The sequence below is a fragment of the Theileria annulata genome, chromosome 3 (assembly GCF_000003225.4).
Source record: "Theileria annulata chromosome 3, complete sequence, *** SEQUENCING IN PROGRESS ***".
In the NCBI taxonomy this organism is placed as follows: domain Eukaryota; phylum Apicomplexa; class Aconoidasida; order Piroplasmida; family Theileriidae; genus Theileria; species Theileria annulata.
This window is the reverse complement of record NC_011100.1, coordinates 1,169,793-1,189,308: the sequence shown is the minus strand read 5'-3', so window position 1 is coordinate 1,189,308 and position 19,516 is coordinate 1,169,793. Positions and strand designations below refer to the sequence as shown.

At 35.0% G+C, this 19,516-nt stretch overlaps 9 protein-coding genes across 9 annotated transcripts, besides 39 other annotated features; 3 read left to right on the top strand and 6 right to left on the bottom strand.

Moving 5' to 3' along the window:
- Positions 1–153: 153 nt before the first annotated feature.
- Positions 154–2,116, bottom strand: TA05145 (uncharacterized protein; the record flags this gene model as incomplete). Its single annotated transcript, XM_950146.1, has 6 exons — positions 154–495; positions 537–812; positions 884–1,440; positions 1,574–1,825; positions 1,855–1,977; positions 2,014–2,116. The coding sequence occupies 6 exons, from the start codon at positions 2,114–2,116 to the stop codon at positions 154–156; spliced, it is 1,653 nt and encodes a 550-aa protein (XP_955239.1).
- Positions 454–495: a sequence feature (10 probable transmembrane helices predicted for TA05145 by TMHMM2.0 at aa 21-43, 84-106, 113-132, 142-164, 171-193, 203-225, 275-292, 332-354, 392-414 and 429-451).
- Positions 537–563: a sequence feature (10 probable transmembrane helices predicted for TA05145 by TMHMM2.0 at aa 21-43, 84-106, 113-132, 142-164, 171-193, 203-225, 275-292, 332-354, 392-414 and 429-451).
- Positions 606–674: a sequence feature (10 probable transmembrane helices predicted for TA05145 by TMHMM2.0 at aa 21-43, 84-106, 113-132, 142-164, 171-193, 203-225, 275-292, 332-354, 392-414 and 429-451).
- Positions 786–812: a sequence feature (10 probable transmembrane helices predicted for TA05145 by TMHMM2.0 at aa 21-43, 84-106, 113-132, 142-164, 171-193, 203-225, 275-292, 332-354, 392-414 and 429-451).
- Positions 884–925: a sequence feature (10 probable transmembrane helices predicted for TA05145 by TMHMM2.0 at aa 21-43, 84-106, 113-132, 142-164, 171-193, 203-225, 275-292, 332-354, 392-414 and 429-451).
- Positions 1,043–1,096: a sequence feature (10 probable transmembrane helices predicted for TA05145 by TMHMM2.0 at aa 21-43, 84-106, 113-132, 142-164, 171-193, 203-225, 275-292, 332-354, 392-414 and 429-451).
- Positions 1,244–1,312: a sequence feature (10 probable transmembrane helices predicted for TA05145 by TMHMM2.0 at aa 21-43, 84-106, 113-132, 142-164, 171-193, 203-225, 275-292, 332-354, 392-414 and 429-451).
- Positions 1,340–1,408: a sequence feature (10 probable transmembrane helices predicted for TA05145 by TMHMM2.0 at aa 21-43, 84-106, 113-132, 142-164, 171-193, 203-225, 275-292, 332-354, 392-414 and 429-451).
- Positions 1,427–1,440: a sequence feature (10 probable transmembrane helices predicted for TA05145 by TMHMM2.0 at aa 21-43, 84-106, 113-132, 142-164, 171-193, 203-225, 275-292, 332-354, 392-414 and 429-451).
- Positions 1,574–1,628: a sequence feature (10 probable transmembrane helices predicted for TA05145 by TMHMM2.0 at aa 21-43, 84-106, 113-132, 142-164, 171-193, 203-225, 275-292, 332-354, 392-414 and 429-451).
- Positions 1,656–1,715: a sequence feature (10 probable transmembrane helices predicted for TA05145 by TMHMM2.0 at aa 21-43, 84-106, 113-132, 142-164, 171-193, 203-225, 275-292, 332-354, 392-414 and 429-451).
- Positions 1,734–1,802: a sequence feature (10 probable transmembrane helices predicted for TA05145 by TMHMM2.0 at aa 21-43, 84-106, 113-132, 142-164, 171-193, 203-225, 275-292, 332-354, 392-414 and 429-451).
- Positions 1,952–1,977: a sequence feature (10 probable transmembrane helices predicted for TA05145 by TMHMM2.0 at aa 21-43, 84-106, 113-132, 142-164, 171-193, 203-225, 275-292, 332-354, 392-414 and 429-451).
- Positions 1,991–2,116: a sequence feature (Signal anchor predicted for TA05145 by SignalP 2.0 HMM (Signal peptide probability 0.090, signal anchor probability 0.871) with cleavage site probability 0.027 between residues 42 and 43).
- Positions 2,014–2,056: a sequence feature (10 probable transmembrane helices predicted for TA05145 by TMHMM2.0 at aa 21-43, 84-106, 113-132, 142-164, 171-193, 203-225, 275-292, 332-354, 392-414 and 429-451).
- Positions 2,117–2,944: 828 nt separating the features above from the next.
- TA05130 (uncharacterized protein) lies at positions 2,945–3,655 on the top strand (the record flags this gene model as incomplete). Its single annotated transcript, XM_950145.1, has 4 exons — positions 2,945–3,019; positions 3,051–3,146; positions 3,175–3,362; positions 3,394–3,655. 4 exons carry the CDS (start codon positions 2,945–2,947, stop codon positions 3,653–3,655), a joined length of 621 nt encoding a protein of 206 aa, XP_955238.1.
- A 73-nt stretch (positions 3,656–3,728) lies between these two features.
- TA05125 (uncharacterized protein) lies at positions 3,729–5,542 on the bottom strand (the record flags this gene model as incomplete). Its single annotated transcript, XM_950144.1, has 6 exons — positions 3,729–3,833; positions 3,865–4,140; positions 4,258–4,868; positions 4,959–5,210; positions 5,241–5,363; positions 5,404–5,542. 6 exons carry the CDS (start codon positions 5,540–5,542, stop codon positions 3,729–3,731), a joined length of 1,506 nt encoding a protein of 501 aa, XP_955237.1.
- Positions 3,792–3,833: a sequence feature (11 probable transmembrane helices predicted for TA05125 by TMHMM2.0 at aa 33-55, 99-121, 125-144, 151-173, 183-205, 218-240, 300-322, 366-388, 392-414, 427-449 and 459-481).
- Positions 3,865–3,891: a sequence feature (11 probable transmembrane helices predicted for TA05125 by TMHMM2.0 at aa 33-55, 99-121, 125-144, 151-173, 183-205, 218-240, 300-322, 366-388, 392-414, 427-449 and 459-481).
- Positions 3,919–3,987: a sequence feature (11 probable transmembrane helices predicted for TA05125 by TMHMM2.0 at aa 33-55, 99-121, 125-144, 151-173, 183-205, 218-240, 300-322, 366-388, 392-414, 427-449 and 459-481).
- Positions 4,024–4,092: a sequence feature (11 probable transmembrane helices predicted for TA05125 by TMHMM2.0 at aa 33-55, 99-121, 125-144, 151-173, 183-205, 218-240, 300-322, 366-388, 392-414, 427-449 and 459-481).
- Positions 4,102–4,140: a sequence feature (11 probable transmembrane helices predicted for TA05125 by TMHMM2.0 at aa 33-55, 99-121, 125-144, 151-173, 183-205, 218-240, 300-322, 366-388, 392-414, 427-449 and 459-481).
- Positions 4,258–4,287: a sequence feature (11 probable transmembrane helices predicted for TA05125 by TMHMM2.0 at aa 33-55, 99-121, 125-144, 151-173, 183-205, 218-240, 300-322, 366-388, 392-414, 427-449 and 459-481).
- Positions 4,417–4,485: a sequence feature (11 probable transmembrane helices predicted for TA05125 by TMHMM2.0 at aa 33-55, 99-121, 125-144, 151-173, 183-205, 218-240, 300-322, 366-388, 392-414, 427-449 and 459-481).
- Positions 4,663–4,731: a sequence feature (11 probable transmembrane helices predicted for TA05125 by TMHMM2.0 at aa 33-55, 99-121, 125-144, 151-173, 183-205, 218-240, 300-322, 366-388, 392-414, 427-449 and 459-481).
- Positions 4,768–4,836: a sequence feature (11 probable transmembrane helices predicted for TA05125 by TMHMM2.0 at aa 33-55, 99-121, 125-144, 151-173, 183-205, 218-240, 300-322, 366-388, 392-414, 427-449 and 459-481).
- Positions 4,864–4,868: a sequence feature (11 probable transmembrane helices predicted for TA05125 by TMHMM2.0 at aa 33-55, 99-121, 125-144, 151-173, 183-205, 218-240, 300-322, 366-388, 392-414, 427-449 and 459-481).
- Positions 4,959–5,022: a sequence feature (11 probable transmembrane helices predicted for TA05125 by TMHMM2.0 at aa 33-55, 99-121, 125-144, 151-173, 183-205, 218-240, 300-322, 366-388, 392-414, 427-449 and 459-481).
- Positions 5,041–5,100: a sequence feature (11 probable transmembrane helices predicted for TA05125 by TMHMM2.0 at aa 33-55, 99-121, 125-144, 151-173, 183-205, 218-240, 300-322, 366-388, 392-414, 427-449 and 459-481).
- Positions 5,110–5,178: a sequence feature (11 probable transmembrane helices predicted for TA05125 by TMHMM2.0 at aa 33-55, 99-121, 125-144, 151-173, 183-205, 218-240, 300-322, 366-388, 392-414, 427-449 and 459-481).
- Positions 5,338–5,363: a sequence feature (11 probable transmembrane helices predicted for TA05125 by TMHMM2.0 at aa 33-55, 99-121, 125-144, 151-173, 183-205, 218-240, 300-322, 366-388, 392-414, 427-449 and 459-481).
- Positions 5,404–5,446: a sequence feature (11 probable transmembrane helices predicted for TA05125 by TMHMM2.0 at aa 33-55, 99-121, 125-144, 151-173, 183-205, 218-240, 300-322, 366-388, 392-414, 427-449 and 459-481).
- Positions 5,543–6,133: 591 nt separating the features above from the next.
- Positions 6,134–6,727, top strand: TA05120 (ubiquitin-conjugating enzyme (E2), putative; the record flags this gene model as incomplete). The annotated part of the gene is made up of 3 exons (XM_950143.1): positions 6,134–6,283; positions 6,365–6,568; positions 6,599–6,727. 3 exons carry the CDS (start codon positions 6,134–6,136, stop codon positions 6,725–6,727), a joined length of 483 nt encoding a protein of 160 aa, XP_955236.1.
- A 91-nt stretch (positions 6,728–6,818) lies between these two features.
- Positions 6,819–8,538, bottom strand: TA05115 (NADH dehydrogenase, putative; the record flags this gene model as incomplete). The annotated part of the gene is made up of 2 exons (XM_950142.1): positions 6,819–8,271; positions 8,342–8,538. 2 exons carry the CDS (start codon positions 8,536–8,538, stop codon positions 6,819–6,821), a joined length of 1,650 nt encoding a protein of 549 aa, XP_955235.1.
- Positions 6,912–6,980: a sequence feature (1 probable transmembrane helix predicted for TA05115 by TMHMM2.0 at aa 497-519).
- A 362-nt stretch (positions 8,539–8,900) lies between the features above and the next one.
- On the bottom strand, positions 8,901–12,386 carry TA05110 (uncharacterized protein; the record flags this gene model as incomplete). The annotated part of the gene is made up of 1 exon (XM_950141.1): positions 8,901–12,386. One exon carries the CDS (start codon positions 12,384–12,386, stop codon positions 8,901–8,903), a length of 3,486 nt encoding a protein of 1,161 aa, XP_955234.1.
- Positions 12,387–12,643: 257 nt separating this feature from the next.
- TA05105 (uncharacterized protein) lies at positions 12,644–14,155 on the bottom strand (the record flags this gene model as incomplete). The annotated part of the gene is made up of 5 exons (XM_950140.1): positions 12,644–12,751; positions 12,845–13,384; positions 13,498–13,701; positions 13,772–13,849; positions 13,910–14,155. 5 exons carry the CDS (start codon positions 14,153–14,155, stop codon positions 12,644–12,646), a joined length of 1,176 nt encoding a protein of 391 aa, XP_955233.1.
- A 1,016-nt stretch (positions 14,156–15,171) lies between these two features.
- TA05100 (glucose-6-phosphate/phosphate translocator, putative) lies at positions 15,172–16,224 on the top strand (the record flags this gene model as incomplete). The annotated part of the gene is made up of 1 exon (XM_950139.1): positions 15,172–16,224. The coding sequence occupies one exon, from the start codon at positions 15,172–15,174 to the stop codon at positions 16,222–16,224; it is 1,053 nt and encodes a 350-aa protein (XP_955232.1).
- Positions 15,307–15,375: a sequence feature (8 probable transmembrane helices predicted for TA05100 by TMHMM2.0 at aa 46-68, 78-100, 121-143, 165-184, 191-213, 228-250, 274-296 and 330-349).
- Positions 15,403–15,471: a sequence feature (8 probable transmembrane helices predicted for TA05100 by TMHMM2.0 at aa 46-68, 78-100, 121-143, 165-184, 191-213, 228-250, 274-296 and 330-349).
- Positions 15,532–15,600: a sequence feature (8 probable transmembrane helices predicted for TA05100 by TMHMM2.0 at aa 46-68, 78-100, 121-143, 165-184, 191-213, 228-250, 274-296 and 330-349).
- Positions 15,664–15,723: a sequence feature (8 probable transmembrane helices predicted for TA05100 by TMHMM2.0 at aa 46-68, 78-100, 121-143, 165-184, 191-213, 228-250, 274-296 and 330-349).
- Positions 15,742–15,810: a sequence feature (8 probable transmembrane helices predicted for TA05100 by TMHMM2.0 at aa 46-68, 78-100, 121-143, 165-184, 191-213, 228-250, 274-296 and 330-349).
- Positions 15,853–15,921: a sequence feature (8 probable transmembrane helices predicted for TA05100 by TMHMM2.0 at aa 46-68, 78-100, 121-143, 165-184, 191-213, 228-250, 274-296 and 330-349).
- Positions 15,991–16,059: a sequence feature (8 probable transmembrane helices predicted for TA05100 by TMHMM2.0 at aa 46-68, 78-100, 121-143, 165-184, 191-213, 228-250, 274-296 and 330-349).
- Positions 16,159–16,218: a sequence feature (8 probable transmembrane helices predicted for TA05100 by TMHMM2.0 at aa 46-68, 78-100, 121-143, 165-184, 191-213, 228-250, 274-296 and 330-349).
- A 106-nt stretch (positions 16,225–16,330) lies between the features above and the next one.
- TA05095 (uncharacterized protein) lies at positions 16,331–19,458 on the bottom strand (the record flags this gene model as incomplete). The annotated part of the gene is made up of 9 exons (XM_950138.1): positions 16,331–17,787; positions 17,850–18,116; positions 18,154–18,227; positions 18,277–18,488; positions 18,575–18,877; positions 18,924–19,067; positions 19,097–19,168; positions 19,199–19,289; positions 19,319–19,458. 9 exons carry the CDS (start codon positions 19,456–19,458, stop codon positions 16,331–16,333), a joined length of 2,760 nt encoding a protein of 919 aa, XP_955231.1.
- Positions 19,459–19,516: the final 58 nt, after the last annotated feature.

The following is a 19,516-nucleotide window of genomic DNA, read 5'->3' as shown; positions in this document are numbered from 1 at the left end:
AAATAACCAGAAGCAGACAGATTTAACACAATTTTAATTAAAATAAAAATCTAAAATAAAAATTTCGTTGTGGGAACTGTCCAGGCGTTTTGATCTAAAAATCTAAATTGATCTAGAAATGTAATTGGAACAAAGAGAGATTTATATTTTTTTCTAAATTATCTCTTGCTTTTCAATTGTGTCCTTGAACTCAGTTTCGACTATTCTTGACTTTTCTTCCTTCACCACAACCTCCTCCAAACCTTCTCCCGCACCTAATTCAACGTCACCATTGCTCGAAGTTGAGTCCCCTGAACATGAAATCAAGTTTTCCAAGTTGTCTTGACTTGTCATCATAAGATTGTCCATAACGTCTTCGTTTGGCATCAGAAACTTGTCAAAGTCCTCCTTGGTTTTGTTCTTGTTCTTTTTCGACCTCCACCATCTACACGAGAAACCCTTCCTGTTAATCATTACCAGGTATGCACTTCCCATGAGACACAAGATCATGCACCCCTGAGCCAAATTTATTCCAGAATTTTGTAAAATTGACTTACCACAAGGATGTATGAGATCCTCATGAAGTTGTACGGCCTGTCGTGTTCCCACGTTTTCGATCCCAGGTTATAGAGTGGAATGTTGAACAGGTTGACTATGCCTGCGACGAAGAATATGAATCCGACCAGAACTCCAAAGTACTTGCGCGGAAACCTCTGGTTTACGTAACAGTACGTGATTGACACGCAGAGCGAAGATGAGAAGAAGTAGCAGACGCAAGCGCATATCTTTGAAGCGTAAAGGTCAAGCGCCGTAAATATATAATATCCCAAACACTAAAATTATCTCAGTTAAACACTCAGTTATACCATAAAGTATGCAACTATTAACTAAATATTAAACATACGAAGCTATGGAGCAGCCATAGGATTATGCCAGCACCCCAGATATCCACAAGCTTCCCTAGTATAGGGCCCGGGATGAAGCTGAGGATGTTCATGTACCTGAAGATCTCAACTGCGCTCTTCTTGTCAGAGCTGACTAGCATTTCCCTGTGAGACTTGTTCACGAAGCCGATTGCAGCCAGGAAAATTGAGCTACAAAAGGCCAGACAACTGTACTCCTTCAGCTGATCATGGGTCAGAGCCTTCTCGAAAAAGTTCTTCGCTCTATCAATGAGTGGCAGCGTTTTGCTTGAGTCTATTCTCAGTTCAAACTCCTGGATCTCCTCAGGCTCCTCCAGAGGACTATCAAATCTCACGTCCACGATCAGAAACCCGACTATCATGCAGACCAGGTTCCCAAGCACTGCGTACACAGTGCAAATAATATAGAGGTAATGGGGTTTGAAGAACTCCAGCTGGTAAATCAGCGACATTAGAGAGGGTATAAAGTACGAAAGTGACCTCGAAGAGCCCAGCAACGATATTACCAGTGATCTTTTATTCGGGAAGTTATACGATACTACAATATATCATTAATACCATTAAACTAACAAATTAAAATAATAAACTAAACTAACAAACTAAACCAATAAATTAATTAAGCTTAAATATTACTAAGTCTGTTGAATAACTCTAAATAATTTCATGGATACATGAAAGTAGAGGCATATAGATTGATTCTGCAGTTAGTCCAATGACGAAGAATGAAGTGACGAGTACACAGTGGACTTTGGGTAAGGCTCCAATGAAAATCCAGGCCACTAAGTTTAGAGCCTGCCCAATGACATAGAGGTACTTAGAGCCCAATGAATCAAGGAAGGCTCCTGTGAAAACTGAAGTGATAAAGTGCGCAGAGTAGGCAATAGTGAAGAGGTTATTGATTCCACTTTTCCTGGGTCCGCAATCTAAAAAATTAGATTAATCCAGAACTCACCAATGTACTCTTTACCCCCAATGACCATCACACTCTTTTCCAACACATTATCGCAGAGATTTTCATAAGATCCTGCCTTGTATAGTAATTCTTGAATTCCACTCCAACCCCAATATGTGCAACCTAAAAATTTTATTTTTAAATTAACTCGAATCTAACCTGTGAGAAAGATCATTAACACATATGCGATCATCTTAGGGATTGGTTTAGGGTTTGGGAAGGTAAATTTTTTTCTATTACCTCTTTTTTTAGATTTAGCCATCCTAATATTTTACAGAAAAACGAAAATATTTTTCGAAAAACAGCTTATTAATAATTTTACTAATTTATGAATCTACAATTTTTTGTAGATTTTCATAAACACAGTCAATAGATAACAGAATTTTAGATGTATATCAAAGATATAATACAATAATTATTCAAATGTGAGATCGCAAATTGCAACAGCTCACGCTATTATATTTAATACGTCTTAATGTTGGGTGTTGATCTAGTTTGTCAAGCTGTCAAGCATCATTATTACCAAAAGTTCAATAGATTTTCAAAATCACAAGCTAAATAACTGATATATATATTATTACTATCTTTTTGACGTAAAATTAAAAAAAATTAGCGGTTAATGCTATGAAAATGAAGGATTCCATCGAGAATCGAAACAGCGCTAATTGAAAATTATATAAAAAATTTGCAAGAGTTATCTAGAATATTAATTTTTAAGTTAATAAAACAATTTGAAATGTGAAATTTCCCGGTTCATTTTCCTATAATAGATGGGATTAGATTCCACTGAAAATGACTAATATATATACAATTAAATTCATTAAGATGATTCCACTTTAAAAATTAGTTAAAATATCTATTTAATTAAGTTAGCATATTTACAATTGTCGATACGACTTCCACACAATAATTGATTTATCCATTATATAATCCGTTGTTTCCTGTACATTATGCTTCAATTCTGTCAATTCTGTTTTTTTGTTTAACATATTTTTACACATTCACAATATTGTCGAATATCACTTTTGATTTTGTCACTTTACGTTTATAAAAACATATTTCAAATAAATTTCACATAAAATGTAGTATAATGTCCGATATTTTCAAAAACATTCAAGAAATAATTTCCGCTCACAATGAATTTAACAATTGTATCGATTTCATAGTTTGTGATTTTATTATTCATGGTTTTTCAGAAGGTTCCCTGTAAGCCGTTGCTTAATTTGCCCGGCCTCTCATTTTTATCGACAAAGGCCTTTGACGAACTCAAACACTCAAATAGATCAGACGAGGTTTGCTTAGTCTAAACATACTGCTTAGTTGCTACCCGAGGACGAAATTGAATTACACCTGTTCTACGCAAAACACCTTTATAAGGCAGGGTTATGTAAAATTGAGTTCCCTCGCTACTATAAATCTGCAAGGTCTCTTTTCACAGAGTCTACTGCCACGACGGTGGGAAGTTTGGCGCCATTTTACTTCGAACTCGGATATGAACTCTGTGAACTGTAAGTCAATTCATTAGTTAATTATTAATAGGATCCCCGAAAATGAATGGCCAGTTGAGAATCTGTTGTCAATGTTGAAAGAAGCAGAATGCAATCGGCGAAACTTTTTAATAAAACGATCAAGCACAGTTGATGACTCGTTTCTCGTCGGAATCACTCACGAGGAAAAGAAACGTAAGTGCCAAAATTTAACATTTTCAGTCCTAAACGTTCTGACGACTGTTAATATAAACCTACTATGCCTCAGTTTAAACTCACAAAATTTATCGGATTTTTATGAACTCGACAAATAATATTATATCATGTATTATATATTAGGTATTATATTATACACATTGAGTATATACTGCATTAGAATTGACGTTATTATACACAAAAGGAGCCTGACTCTATTTGAATGTGTTGAGGTTGCTTGCGCTTTGCGTTTGTTGCAAGATAAATCATAATTGAGAAAGCGACTGCCATGTACACCTAAAGTAAATTTAGTTTTAAATTCACATACCGCAAGTCCAATTTCTATTGGCCTGAAGTTGAATGGAGCTTTGTGTTTGAGGTTTATAACAGCTAAATCGTACAATGGAATGTTTGTCAAGGAAATGGCTCCGATAGATACGAAAACTATTCCCATCAGAGTCCCGAACCTCTTGTGAGAAAACCTTTTGTTCAGGTAACAGTAGATAGAGGAAACTGAAATGGAGCCGGCGATAATGTAACAGAAACATGCCAGAACCTTTGTGGCGTAAAAGTCAAATGTGATGAGAAAATAAAACAAGAATCCCTAAAAAAATTTAATCCATATGAAATATGTTATATTATTTATATTATTAGGTACTGTTATCTAATTTAATTATCACAAAATAAGTTAAATTTGAGTAAAAATGTAAATAGGACTTACGGAAAATTGTAGAATGAAAATAACGTAAGCGGGGCCGATTTTATCAATCATCATTCCCATGAGAGGAGCGGGAAGGAAGGTCAAAATGTTGAAATATTTGAAGAGATCAACAGCACTTTTGCCGTCTGAGGTCACGAAAATCTCACGCTGAGCCTTATTAACAAATCCGTACCCGGTTAAGAAGAGAGTAGAACTTATCAGGAATAGAACAAATTCTAATAGTTGAGGGTGTTTGAATCCTGACACAATCAAGTCTTTCATTCTACTGAGCAAGCATTTCTTTTTAAAGTTTTCGGGATTAAGCATTTTTATTAATTCATCGCTTGTAAAACTGGAAATTTCAGCTTCATCTAGGACATCCAACTCCACAGATTTTTGGGGCATTGTTTCTTTTACTTCAAATTTCCACTGCAAAAGATATCCTCCCAGTAGCATTGCTAGACCGTTTCCAAAAACGGCGTATATTATACCGATCTTAAATAGTGACTCAGGCTTAAAAAAGTTAGTCTTGAATATTTCAGACAAAATCATAGGCACGAAAAACGATAATGATCTAACTGATCCCAGCAAAGTCATTATAAAGCTATTATTCTTCGGAAAATATCTTGACACTAAAACAAAACATTATTGATGGCAATATTGAATTTAAGCTAAAATATTAAATAATAGATAAGATAAGGAAGTATTATGGTGAATAGTACCTGTTAGAAGTGGAACATAGCTTGATTCTGCAGTTAATCCGATTATAAAGAATCCAGCAATTAGTACACTTTTGTTTTTTGGAATTGAAAATATCAACAACCAAGTGGTCAAATTAATAACTTGTGAGCCCAGAAATACTATTTTAGGGCCAACAATGTCCAAAAGAACTCCTCCAACTAAAGAAAACACAAAATGTGAAGTAAAAGCAATAGTGTAAAGGTTGTTTATTTCACTTTTCCTCAGTCCACAATCTAATCAGATTAAAATTTATGATAAAGTACCTATATATTGCTCGTTTCCGATAGTAATGAATGATATGTCAGATTGTCCATTACAAAGATCCGCAAAGGATCCTCCCTTGTACAGAAGTTCCTGGATTCCATTCCAACCCCAGTAAATACAACCTGAGAAAAATATTAATTTATTTTTTTGTTTATTATTTACCTGTTAAGAATGTTATTAAAACGTATGCTCCTAGTCTAATATAAGGGTTTACATAAGGACCCTTGAATTTTCTAACATCTTCGATTTCTAATTTTAGTCTTTTGTACCAAATTGGCTTTTCTTCCTGTATTCCACTCATTTTATATTTTATTATTGCTTATTTTTTAAAAATTTGTCTTTCAGAATGATGAATGTGTAAAAGTTTTAAAACACCTCTGTCCTCCAAAGATGCCATTTTCAGTACTTCTCTCTGTACTTTTTTTGTACATGGAATCACTCCATTCTCACGCTCATTACCACTTATTTCAACTCATATAAATTCAATAACGTGTTTATTTCGCTGATTTTTAATTTTTCAAAATTTCACCAATTCCACACCCTCCCCTATCTACGTAACTATTAATTTACACATTCATATTTCCATCCAAGATTAAAAAAAGATCCCGTCATTTTCAAGTGTAAACGACTCTGATCTCACATCAGGATTCCAGATTCCAAATCTCGTTCCTATTTCCAGTTAACACCATAAACCCGTTAACCAAATCTGAAATCACACCCCTAGTATAATTGTTTTTATGTTTTACTAGAGATTTAAATAACATTTTTAATGGACAACTTATTATTTTACATATTAATTAGCAATTTTACATGTAGAATATTGATTTTAAAGGAATTTGTTGACTGAACCATAGATCTGTAATAAATAGAACAATGAGAATTTAAATGTATAATGTCATCCATCGCCAGAAAAAGATTAGCTCAAGAGAGGTCTGATTGGAGAAGAGATCACCCCGTCGGATTTTCAGCAAAATATGCTCCTCTTCCCGACGGAACAGGCTTCGATATGATGAAATGGATTTGTAAAATACCCGGAAAAAAAGTATTTTCACACTCTATAATACTACTAAATATTATATATTATATTATTACTGTATATAAAGGTATGGAATTGATTTTTTAGGGAACGATATGGGAAGAGGGTGAATATCAGCTAATAATGGAGTTCAGTGAGGATTATCCCAGCAAACCTCCGAAATGTAGATTTACAAAGGTTCTGTTTCACCCAAACGTCTATCCATCTGGAACCGTTTGCCTTTCCATCCTCAACGAAGACGAGGAGTGGAAGCCATCAATCACAATTAAACAGATTTTACTCGGGATTCAAGTAAGAACATTTTGGATATGATAAATTTAGGATCTATTGGACAACCCGAACCCTTTATCACCTGCCCAGGCAGACCCATACCTCTTATTTCTAAATAACAGAAACGAGTACATTAGTAGAGTTCGCAAACAAGCAGCAGAACTTAGACCTCTAGATTAATATACCACAACAATATACCTAATATAATATATAATAGTATGTGTGTATTGAGTATAGTAATTTAGTACATTTAGTATAGAGGTATAGCATGTTAGTTAGAATATCTTTTGAGAATGAGGTGCCGTGAAAAGAAAAAATTCTTCAGAAGATCAAAAAAGAATGATAACCTCATCTTAAAACTGGAAAACATAAGCATGTAGACTCCATTCCAGAGGAAAAAGGGGAATAGACCCCCGTTTACATTGAAGTAAGGTGAGTTCATTACCACTTTCATGCCACCCAAAGAGGCCAAAGTGCCCTTCCACTTCTCGCAAAAAGCTGAATCAACATACCTGCCAGTTAAAACTGCACCACTATTGAACAGCCTTGATAGGTAAATGGCCGCTTGTTTAGCGTTTTGGGCAGTTGGAAATGGAGGACAATATCCATGATCCACCAGTTTCAAAACCTCCACAAAATGCTCCTTAGTTCCTTCAGTGAACTTCTCCTTCAACTCGGATACTGACTTTTGAAATTTCTCATCCTTATGATTCCATTTAGAATCGTTGAGCTGTGGAAAGTCCTTGGCAAGAGTTTTTCTGGCGTTTACGAGAGCCTCGAGGGTTGGAGATCCAACCTTTTCAAGCACTAGTTCAACGTTTTCTGAAAGTTTCGTTGGCGTAATTTTACAGCAATCTCCCAAGCAGAAAATGTTATCTAATCCTTGGAGTCTCAAATACTGATCTACCAAAAGGGCTCTAGAACTCTCAGGTATATTCCATTTCCTCTTCAACTTAGTCACCAAATCAGTTTCTTTAAGGCCACTTGCCCACAAAACTAACCCGCACTCAATTTCCTCAGTGTTTCCAGTTTTAATTTCCTTCAAAACACAAGATTTCTGCTTAACCTCACTCACTACCTTACCGAAATACATGTTCACATTGCTTTTATTAAACACGTTTAAGACGAATTTAGATGTACTTTGAGAAAGGCTGGGGAGTAAACGTTGCCCAGCCTCAACAATTGACACCTTAACGAATGGCATCAGTTCAGGATAACATTTTCCCAAATGCCTGCTCATGAGCACTGAAAGCTCGCCTGTACATTCTACTCCTGTGGGACCTCCTCCAACCACCAAGAAGTGCAAAAGTCTCCTGCGCTCAGAATCACTCAGTGACGGCATACTTGCTGCTCTGAAGTTATCCACAATTTTTTGGAACGCAACTTCAGCATGTTCAATTTCCTTTAAAAAGTAAGCGTATTCCTCAACTCCCTTTGTCCCAAAAGTGTTAGTCTGGGCTCCAACTCCAATTACCAGAAAGTCGTATGGCACTGAAAACGACGGTTCTCCGGAATCCAAGGGATCACATGTCACCGATTTAGCATCCGAATCGACATCGACACATTTAGCGTGTATAAACTGAGGATTATTTCTGAAATTTCTCCTCATATATTCTATGATTGGCTCAGTTGAAGTGTTCGTTTCAACCGTCCCTGAGAGAATCTTGGGAAGCAGGGGTGTGAACGTGAAATAATTCCTAGGTGATATTACAGTCAGGTCAAATCTAAACAATGGTTAAACTCCAATAATAATATCTATATAGCTTGAAAACATTAAAATAAATAGGTGTTTACAGTTTAGGGTTTAAATTTTTGATAAAAAAAACTGATGACCAGCCTGATCCTAGGAATAAAACCTTTGGCTTCTTGCTATAACTCGACGATGTTGACGCGAACTTCCTGTGCCAAAACGCCGATTTGATAATCCCAAATTTATCATCCTTGGATGGAAAAAATCTTGAAATACTATTTACAATTTCTGGCCTAACCATCATTTTCCAGGTTTAATCAGCTTTTAAATGATAAATCTCACTTATAATACAGTTTTCCCATGGAATCTCTCAAAAATTTAAAATTTCACAGCACAAATGATAAAAAATAAACTTTACAGTGAATAAAAATTAACTAAGGTTTAATCTACCATTATTTAATCATTTAAACAAAACTTAAAAAATTTATGTACATATAAAACATTCACATTAATTTTGAATCTTCACTAAACTCATAACACTATTCACACCATTATAGTATTTTTCATTTTAAATATTTCAATACTACTTTACCTTAATTATCATTAATAGTGTTAATTGGTATATTATTAGTGTAGTTAACCTGGTGTGAGTGGTGTTGTGTGTTAATTTTCTTCTAAACTTTTAAGAATGTGTACAAGGAATTGGAACGTTCTCGTCGCTGCGAAAGTGGCATCATTCCTACTGTTAAGCTCCTTGTAGTTGTTGACTTCATATTTGCACTCCTTCAATGATCCATAAATTCCTACACCTTCCTCTGAATTAGGATTTGACAGGTCCATCAAGTGCTTTTCCATAACTCCATTCAGCTTTGAAACCACGTAGACTGACGGAGGCCTTCTGGGAAATGAGAACAGAGAATGGTTTTCAAACAAACGACTCCAAATCTTGACAAGTAATTGTGATGGTAAATAACCACACCAAACCCAAATCTCCTTTGTTCCTTTCAGTTCAATATATTTAAGTAATATTTTTACCACATCAAATGCCTTAGATAATCTTTCAATTAACTCGTCAATTGGCTTCTCTCCACTTTGTAAATTAGATTTAAGATGAAATATACCACAAACAAGTGCATGCCAAATTGTCGGTCCAACCTCACCATTATCACTATCACATTGTAATAAGTTTATATGTTCCAACAATAGTGTAACTAATTCTTTGTGTAATCCATAAATTGCCAGATGTAGTGGGCTTTCTCCTGATTTCAGCCTAACGGAAACGCTTGGCTTGTGGTTTAAAAGCGTTTTAGCCACTGAGTAGTTTCCGTTAAAGGCAGCCAAATGTAATGGAGATGCACCATCCAAGTTCAAACAGTTGACCAGAGCTCCTTTCATCAATAAAAACTCTGTTAAGCAATGTTTACCCCTAAAACTAGCATAATGTAACGGAGTTTGACACCCTAAAATCTCATCGGTACACCTATTCACCTGCAATAAATCCTGGCGTGACAGTAGTGAGTAAAACTCCTTACTAACATTTTCAGGTTTAACCTTATCTTTATAATCTGTTAGCAGTTTTTTGAACTTTTCTGAATATCCAAATAATTGCTTTACCATGACGTTTTCGTTATTGTCATTGATATCCACACCACATTCGCCATTAGTGTTTGTAAAACTTGCCAGAATAATTAATAGGTTTATACCAATTTCGTTGGGGCCAAATATGCTATGCAATATGTTCATAATTTCAACCTCCCTAGACGAATTTCCAGTTACCAAACTGTCCAAACCCCTTTTAACAAAGTTATAATAAGAACTAAGAAGAGACGTGAAGAAGTTTAGGTTCAAATTCGAGGCCACAATTCCAAGTACTGATAGGCCTGTTCCCAACTGCCTAATTCCAAGGGAATCCACGCTAGTCAACACCTCAACAATCACATCATTAAACTCGTTACCCTGAGCTGCACTAAAAGCCATACTTCCAATGTCACTCATTTGAATATCAGATTCTGGAAGCACTTTATACCCAGTTGCGAATCTAACCAAATGGGCATATTTAATTGGTAAATTCACTACAAATCTTCTACCAATTGGTGGAGTGTGAATATTAAGTGAAAAGGCCACACTTCTGCACTTTTGCATGGCTGTAACAGAGTGAAATGAGTCTGTGCCTGAAATTAAAACCCAGTTCCACAGCGAGTTATACAGAGAGTTCATAATTACAGATTTAACTCTGTCGTATTCAGCACCTTTAATCCTTACATGCGTCTTAAGTTTGAGTAAATAATCTCCAAATCTGTCGTAAAGGTAAGCCCTTTCGTGACACACCTTTGGAAGGAACTTATCAGCAGCCACAATCGCCCTTCTTATGTAAACTAAAGATTCTGAAATGTTCCCACCAGGCCTGTTCATAAGAATCCCAGAAAGCAGTAAGTATGAGTTATATAGCAAATAATGGCCAAAATGTAAGACTCCAGACCATTTGCTCACAAAATCCAACAAAACCGACCTTGCTTTTAAGAACTCACCCTTTAAATAAAGTTTTTGAGCTTCCTTAAATATACTTTCGGCCTTATTTTGCAGTAAATCCAAGTCTTCAGGTTCCACTTTACCGCAATTTTCACAGTTCCAATCGTACTCAGATTGACCTAGCTTAGCGATACTGTTATCCATTTCTGAGTCAAATTTAGTGTAATTGGGGTAACAAAATGACTGAATACATTTTCTACACCTTACAGAACAAACTCCTATCATGGAATTAAAACTCTGGTTGGGTGATAAAAAAAACTGTACTGACCAAAACTTATCTAATTGCTTAAATATAGGCGTATACTTATCAACACAGGTGTTAATGGTGAGTTCATTTCCTTCTGGAATCTCATAAATTGATCTAACTGTAAACTTGCCAAAGTCATCAAAATGCACAACGCAATTTGGTGTTTCAGACTGCCTAAACTTGAGAGTGTTTAGGCTGAAAAAAGTCCCTCCCATCACCGGTTCCCCTTCACTTAAACAGTTTAGAAAAGACGTAAAGGGTACACTATTTACCCAGACAACTAGAATAAAATGAGTCAATTCCCTTGTGGTTAAATGTAAGCAAAAGTCAAATCCCAATTCCTCCAACAGAAATGAGGCAAACCTTTTGATCTCATCTATAACATTTTGGAAAACTCTCGAGTCCAGACACTCAATTTCGTAGTTTAGAATTGAATCCATCAAACCATTGCTGTTCTTAGTTTCGCTATGTAAATCTGATACCCTGCAAGTATCAGTCATGTTTAATCTGCATTTTATTAGTGTTCTGGACACTAATAGCACGAATGAAGGATTCAAAAAATGTTCTGAAAACTTTTGCAGTTTTGGTATTTGTTCACATTCGAGTTCATGAACTGCTCCGTTCCTCAGAAAGCAGTCTCTAGAACAGAAGTAAAAACTGCACTCACAAGGATGTTTGGGGCAGGCAATTCTAATCTCCGAAACTGAGTGAAACCACGTATTCACCACTTTTAGACAGTGAAAACAGCAATATTTCCTAGCTTCACCCTTAATCAAGCAATCTGTTGTGAAGTTATAAATGATATTCCATGGAGCCACTGATATGGGAGTGGACTTCAGAATCAGTTCTCCAGGCCTCAGTGTCGTCTTTGAAACTGAAACTGAAACTCCGTTTTCTTCATAGCTTTCATATGCTGATGTCTTTAATGTCTCTGTGTAAGCCATTTTCGACCTCCACCTATTAAAATTTGCCGAAAATTCTCTTGAGAATAGGTTATCTAGAAACACTTTTGGCAGAATTAAAACATTCTCAACCGCCTTTTCGTTAACTAATTTAAGGGACTCCAAACTGTCACTATAAGCCTTGGAACCTCTTTTAAGCAAGTAAAGTCTAGTGTAAAGGCATGAACGAGAAAGTTCATAAAGTTTCCTGGAGGTGAAAACCGAGGCGAAGACCTCGTACATCCCCTCGTTGTCTGGGAAACTTTTAGAATATTTACTGAACAAATTAACGATTTCTTCGTCCGAAAATTCAGTCTTATTTGCCAGTTTCCCTTCATTATAATAGAGGAATAGAGTAGACAATTCAGGATTTTCAAAATCTCTGCTTCCTGAGCGAGATATCTCTGCACTAACTACGGTTTGAGTAGCCATTTTTGGCTCTTTATATTTTACATTGAAAACTTTAAAATGTGTGGAAAATTACCCTCAATTTAATGTTTTAATTGTGGGTATTCCTCCTACTCCAAAATTTACTCTTTTTACTATCATTTATCCTGCAATCACCTTTTATTTTACATTATTATTTATTTTAAATTATTATATGTTTTTAAATATAATTTACTCCATACTATATAATATTTACAGTGTAAAATAAAAATGTGTTATAACATTAAAAATGGGAAGGATTGTTATGATATGTTTTGCGATAATTCTCTGATTTTGGTCTCAATTATTGATCTTGTCCTCACAATTAAACCTTGTTCATATTTTTTCAAGTTAGCTATTTCCTCCACTTCCTAACACCAATCATTAAAATCATTCACTAATAGCTATACATAACTAGTTAAAAAATAATATAGCTATATATAATAGTGATATGATAACGATACTAATATATCTTTGATTAAATCTTTCCATTTGGAGTGATCAGTTGTTGTATTATCATTGAGTTCAAGTACTGCTCTGACAAGTACTCTGGAGAGTGCGTTATGGCTTATAAGTCCGTGTTCAACTGCCTTTTTTGCGGCACCAACATAAGTTTTAAAGAACAATACAGGCACTGATTTAAGGTAATAATCGTTTGGCATTGTGCCTTCGTTTCCTTCCTTTGGTGGTGAAACGCAGTGCATTAAAACTGCCTTTATTTTGTGAGAAAAATACTTGATCATCATTTCTCCTGCCTCCAGATCCCTATCACCCGTGTCACCTATCCAGATAAAACGAGCGTCGCTGTTTTCATTCGAGACAAATTTGAGGAGTTTTCTAAAGTTCACAAACTTCTTCTCACCTCTCGCCTCGTTAAAAACCCACTCCTTTAATGTGGAGTACAAAATTTTGTTTTCACAATCTATTCCCCAGTTCAAAACTCCTCTCTTCTCTGCCACATGTCTCAATCTCATATTCAGTGCAGAATCTACCGTTATAGGCACCTAAGAGTATATTAGACTATATTATGTATAACTCAGTATAATTTTTAACTAATAAATAGAAAAAGTATAATAGTACTACTATTTATTATATTAGTATGGGAGGAATGTCAAACCTGTGGTATCCTAGTCGTTAAAACTGACAAAAGTAATGGTTTTCGATTTTTACCCATTTTATGCATTGCAAGTTCAAGGATAAATTGGAAACAGCCAGGGTATAATTCACCCCGGCCGTACTGAGTATCAACTCCACCAAGCGGTACGTTAAAAAGTCTAATTCCTCCACTGGATTTTACAGTATCGTCAATGTCAATTATCACCTAAAATCTCATTCATCAAAGATTTCAATATAATTTTTTCTAGATCAATGGAATACTGGAAAATTATTACCTGAGTTGGTCCCCAATCTATAGATTTATCCAATACGTCGATAATTTTTTGAGTTCTCTGGTTCCTTTCAACAGGAGCCTAAACCAAAATGACAAATATTCAAGTATATATCTGGAGATAATAATAACAAGGCATTACAGTTGTTAAATTAGGAGTTTGAGTGGGTTTAGTTTTGTTTGTATCATTTAAAACCGATGATTGAAGTTTTTGGGAAATTTCATTGATTTCACCATCTTGAATATTTTTATCAGGATTTTTATCTACAATTTTAATTGTATTCGGTTCGATTTCAATCTCTGGCTTGGAAGAATCTGAACGTGAAGGCTGGATCACTAGGGATCCAAAGTCCGAAAGTGGACCAGGACTTGTAATTTTATTCATCATGAATAAAAGTGCTTTAAATCATCGACATTACTGTATTTTCAAGGGTAGGATACGAGAATTATATAATCATATCCAATACACAAAAATCCAAAAAACAAAAACACAAATTTTATGAACGGAATGCAAAAATTAAATTAATTTAAATAAAAAATAAAAATTACTTAAAATTTAGAGTAATTTATAAATTTACATAATAAAAATTTGATAAATCCAATATTGTGCATTTGAATACAGTATTCAATAAATTAATTTTCTTTTCATCAGAAATTTGAAAAATTTTACATTTTATTTATTTGGAGATCCCCGTTTTTAATTTAATCAAAGATATTTTTTATTTAACTATTCTTATGTATAAATCAATATATCTATATCCATTGTTTAAATATCATATAACTGATTTAGAGCATAGACTAGATTATGTTTATTATACACAAAATAATAATATTAATTGATGTATAATTTTCTTTAAAAATTGAGAAATTGAATAGTGTAAAATGTGTAAAAAATTTAGAGTAGATTCCATACAATTTCATCCAGAATTTATGCCAAATTTAAAATATTTTTTCATGGCGTGTATATTATTAAACAATTTAATTAATTATTCTTCAATTATTTCATTTATTACATTAATATAATAACCCCAGTTAATGGAATCAAGAGACTGACAAATTACACAACCTTACCCCTATTTCCCTGGATAATTATACGCAATAATTATACATTATTTCAATATTGGAATATCTTTCAGTTTACTGTTTGTTTTTTGTTTTAAATATTTTTTACCACACCACCCATCCTTTGTTTTATCTAGTTCTTCATCTTCTTTATTAATTTCAATCTAATTGTTTGATAAAATCTTTTACTGTTATTTTATTTACCAACTTAAATTTGGAAGGCTTGTTACACACACCGAATCCAGAACATTATTTTTATTGGAATCTTCAACAATAATTTTTACTAAAACAATAATATTCAGCCTTTTAGTTAAATGAATGTAATAATTTGTTAGCGGAAGAATGGAGAATCCAACCAAGGAACCCAAAGGAGACTACAATTACGAGAGTAATTTCTCAGATCTTGACACACTCCTACCTCCTTCAGCTTTTCCCACGAAGACTGAAGTGCTTCGAAAATACGTCTCATTTCCGAACTTTTCATGGAGACTAGCAAGCCTTTTCTTCGGCTGGTACCTGTTAAACGTGGCATACGTTATTGAGAACAAAGTAATTTTGAACCTCATACCGTTGCCATGGACACTCAGTTGCCTTCAACTTACAGTTGGATGGCTTTTTGCAGTTCTGTTTTGGGCGACAGGGTTCAGAAGCGCACCTTTGCTGAAGTCCTATAAAGTCTTTTTAAAGGTGTTTCTACCACAGGGACTTTGCCACCTATTTGTTCATTTGGGAGCAGTAGTGTCTATGGGCATAGGTGCAGTTTCCTTTACGCACGTGGTCAAGTCTGCAGAGCCTGTAGTAACGGCGCTGTTTTCAGCGATATTCCTAGACGATTTCCTTAACCTTTATGCCTATCTATCACTCGTCCCAGTGGTCGTAGGAGTCGCGCTCTCGTCGGTTAAGGAATTAAATTTCAGCTGGGTGGCATTTTGGTTCGCAATGCTGTCAAACGCCGGAAGCTCACTGCGCAGCGTTTTCGCTAAGCTAACGATGAAAAACAAGAACGATTTGGGAACAAACCTAACGTCCTCAAACATTTATATGTTATTAACGCTAATCGCCTCAGTTGGATCAGTTTTTTTGGCATTTTTGAGCGAGTCAACCAAGTGGGTTCCCTACTGGACTAATGCCACATTGAAGATGACTAATAAGGAAAAATACCTAGTCCTCTTCAGAACATTCTTTTCCTGCGTCTGCTACTTCCTCTGCAACGAAATGTCATTCATTTGCCTTGGAGAAGTCAACCAAGTTTCGCACGCAATTGCAAACACCCTAAAGAGGATCGTGCTCATCTCCAGCTCAATTGTGGCCTTTGGGTACAAAATCACAACTCTAGGCTACTTCGGAATGACAATCGCAATTTTAGGTGCACTCGCATACTCCATCTTCAAATAATAACACATCAATATTCTGATACCACTGTATATATACATAAGTATGTATAACTATACTATATATACTGTATATATAATATATATTAATGAGATTAAATTTTGAAGGTTTAATAATTTTTAACTAGTGTCATGAAGGTGTCAACAAGAAAAGAAACTTTGATGACGAACATCCCAAAGGGATATGAGGGGTTTGTGAAGATCTGATGATACCCACAGTTGGAGGAGTCGACGAACTTTTGAAGAAGGTCGAAACTCAGAAACTCGTGTTCCTGCTGTTCTGAAGAAGGGTCAATTCCACTAAGGGTAATGTAACAACCGCTATCAATACTGGCTGAAAAAATCATAACTAGTCTGTTAAACATGCGAGTAGTCACCGACTCATCGGGTACGAGAGTACCATTTCTGTACAGTTCAAGGCATGAATGTTCCTTAAAAGATGCCACACCCCTCTTATCATCAACAATCTTCTTACCTTCAATTGTTTTTTTAGAGTTCAAAGAAAATAAGTTAACATTGTACTTTATGGCGGCCCTTTTAATAGAAGGATCGATATGTCCATAAAGGAGAGAATTAATACAGGAATTGAGGTATTGAATATTATAAGAGACGTAGGATTCGAAGTTTCTCCTGCACTGTTCTATCTCGTTTTGGCGCTGATAAATGTTGAGCAAATATTTTCTGTGCCTAATTCGGTCAAGCGACTTCTTCAAAATCGTCTTAGCAAGCAAAGTCGGAGTTATGTCATTACTCCTAAGCTTCTGAACTGTCTCAAAAATCTCCTTAGCAATCCCGGCACGCTTAAAATCAGGTGATCTAAGACTTGAAAAGTACTTTGATTTGACGAACATCTCATCAGCCAAATCCTCATAAGTACCATACTGGATCCTCAAATCATCAAGTTCAACTAAAGCATCCTGAAAAATTTTGCAAGGGTCATATTTCCCAAAAGGAAGATACCGAACGATCAGTGAAATGAACTTTACGCAGTCCTCAGAGTAGGTGCTCTGTCTGTATGCAAGTTTCTGAGGCACAAAAGTGTTTGAAAAGGTGCAAAATGACATGTTTCTGTCATGAGCCATAAACCTATGATCCACCTTAATATTGATCGAAAGGTTACTTCTTGAAAGCTTTTCGATAAAATCAGTAGGATAAATATGGTCATTTGAGGACAAATTCTTAGATCCTGAAATGTTTGAAATAACCTTTATAAGGGGATCGTGGGCAGACAAATTCAGATAATGGCTTGAGGAATGGCACAAATTCACCAGTTTTGCAACAGTATCTGAGGGAATATTTAAATTAATATAATCAAGATCAAAGTGACTCTTGAAAATCTGCATAGTCATCTCTGTGTAGAAATTATCTTCAATGTGCAGAATTGACCTCAAATACTCAAGAAAAAGCCTTGAAAGGTTACTATACATCGTCTGTGCAAGCGAGGTCAAGGCTGACGGCATTGGTGGCATCTTCAGTTCTGGATTTACTATGTAGTCAAAGTACCTAGAAATGACTGTCATATTCTTTAACAAAGCCTCATCATCTATCTCACCAATTCCACACATTTCTACACATTAATTAAATATTATTTAGTTGATAATTTATAAAGCTGATATATAGTATAGATACGAGAAATGAGTTTGGGATCAGTGAAGAAGGGTTGTATTATGGCGAAAACGAAGACTGGTATTAAGGGGAAGATTGCGAGGTATTCGAGTGGGACTGAGGGTGAGGCCCATTCTACCGGTATTTTTTCCCTCACCAAATTATGCATTTGGGTAAAAAGAACCTTGATATTGTTGTGCAAATTCAGCTTCGACAACACAGTTGCCAAATACACTATAAATGATCCGAACTTAGACATTCCTTCCTTATACTTTTTATGTTCCTTAGGATCTAATACATTATTTAAATCAATTTAATAAATTTTAACTAGTTGAAATACCAAATCCTTCCTCGGGAATTAGAATTGGACTAGAATAAGTTAACAAATGCGATACAACTGATCTAAACAAATTTATAAAGCCATATTAATTGATATCTGGTTAAGACATACTGTTGATCAGTTTTGGATAGAAACAAATGAGCGTTTTCTACTAGGAAATATTTGTTCATTGCGTAGGTCCTTAGTATCCTTGAAAATGGTGAGAATAGGGCGTTAAGTGGGTTTGAAGGCTTAAAGAACAATGAAGTCTCTTCCCTCAACAAAGACCTCAAAAGAGCAAAGTACTGATTATGAATTCTTGGAACTTGAATGTCTCCGTAAACCTATAATATAATAGAATATATACAACAATATACATATATACTAATTATATAGTAATATAGTCAAATGAATAGTAATAGTGCATTACATGATGTATGATGTTTGAAACAAGGTCTAAATCTTTTGAGAACATTGATAATCTGACGAAATAAGCTGGTTGTAGGAAGAGTATTTCAATGAGTTTTTCGATTTGAGTGAGTTTCGTCTTGAAGGGTCCAAAGGATTCCTTAATCGGTTTCAAATTAGTTAGTTCTTTTTGTCCCTTTAAAGATGAGCAAAAGCTTCTGACCATCGACATGAGTTTAAATTGAAGAGCCCTTACTCTACCATAACTCTCATTCATATTCAAAATAAAGTCCACATGAGTCTTCAAACACTTCACGAGATCCTCCTAATCAATAGATGCACACATACATGACTAATGACTAATGAAATACCTCGAATATTTTAATGGATGATTCACTGGTTATTTTTTCTTCATTTTGCAGTATAATTTGAAGGTTTCGCCAGTTAATGCTATGAGGGTCACTTGAGTAATGAAGTTCATCTAGGAAATAATTCAAAATCTTCTCATATCCACTCTAAAAATATGTTTACAAGCTTAAAATACCATTGAAGTGTGTTTATAAGAGTCAAGTTCAAACTTGTCCATCAAGTCCCCAATCATATTAGTGTTTGCAATCTAACAAATTATCATCTAGCATTAACTTACCGGTGTTGGTTTGTAAACTATCTTGCTTTTGGTTTCTCCTATTCCAAGTCTATGATCCTTCGCGAGACCCCAAGAAAAAGCGTCACCTTTTCTAACACAACATTAATTTAGTATTAAAACAATAAACTATTGGTAGGATTAGTAAACACGTACAAATTTGAGCAGCATGAGAAATATCGAGAAGTTGCGATACAGACGATGTTCTCGTCTAAGTTTACTGGAAGGGCCATTTTGATAAAGTTATTCGCCGAACTTTTCATGCTAAGGAGAACTCCTAACTGGCCATAAGAATTATCTCCAAAAGCAGACAACTATATT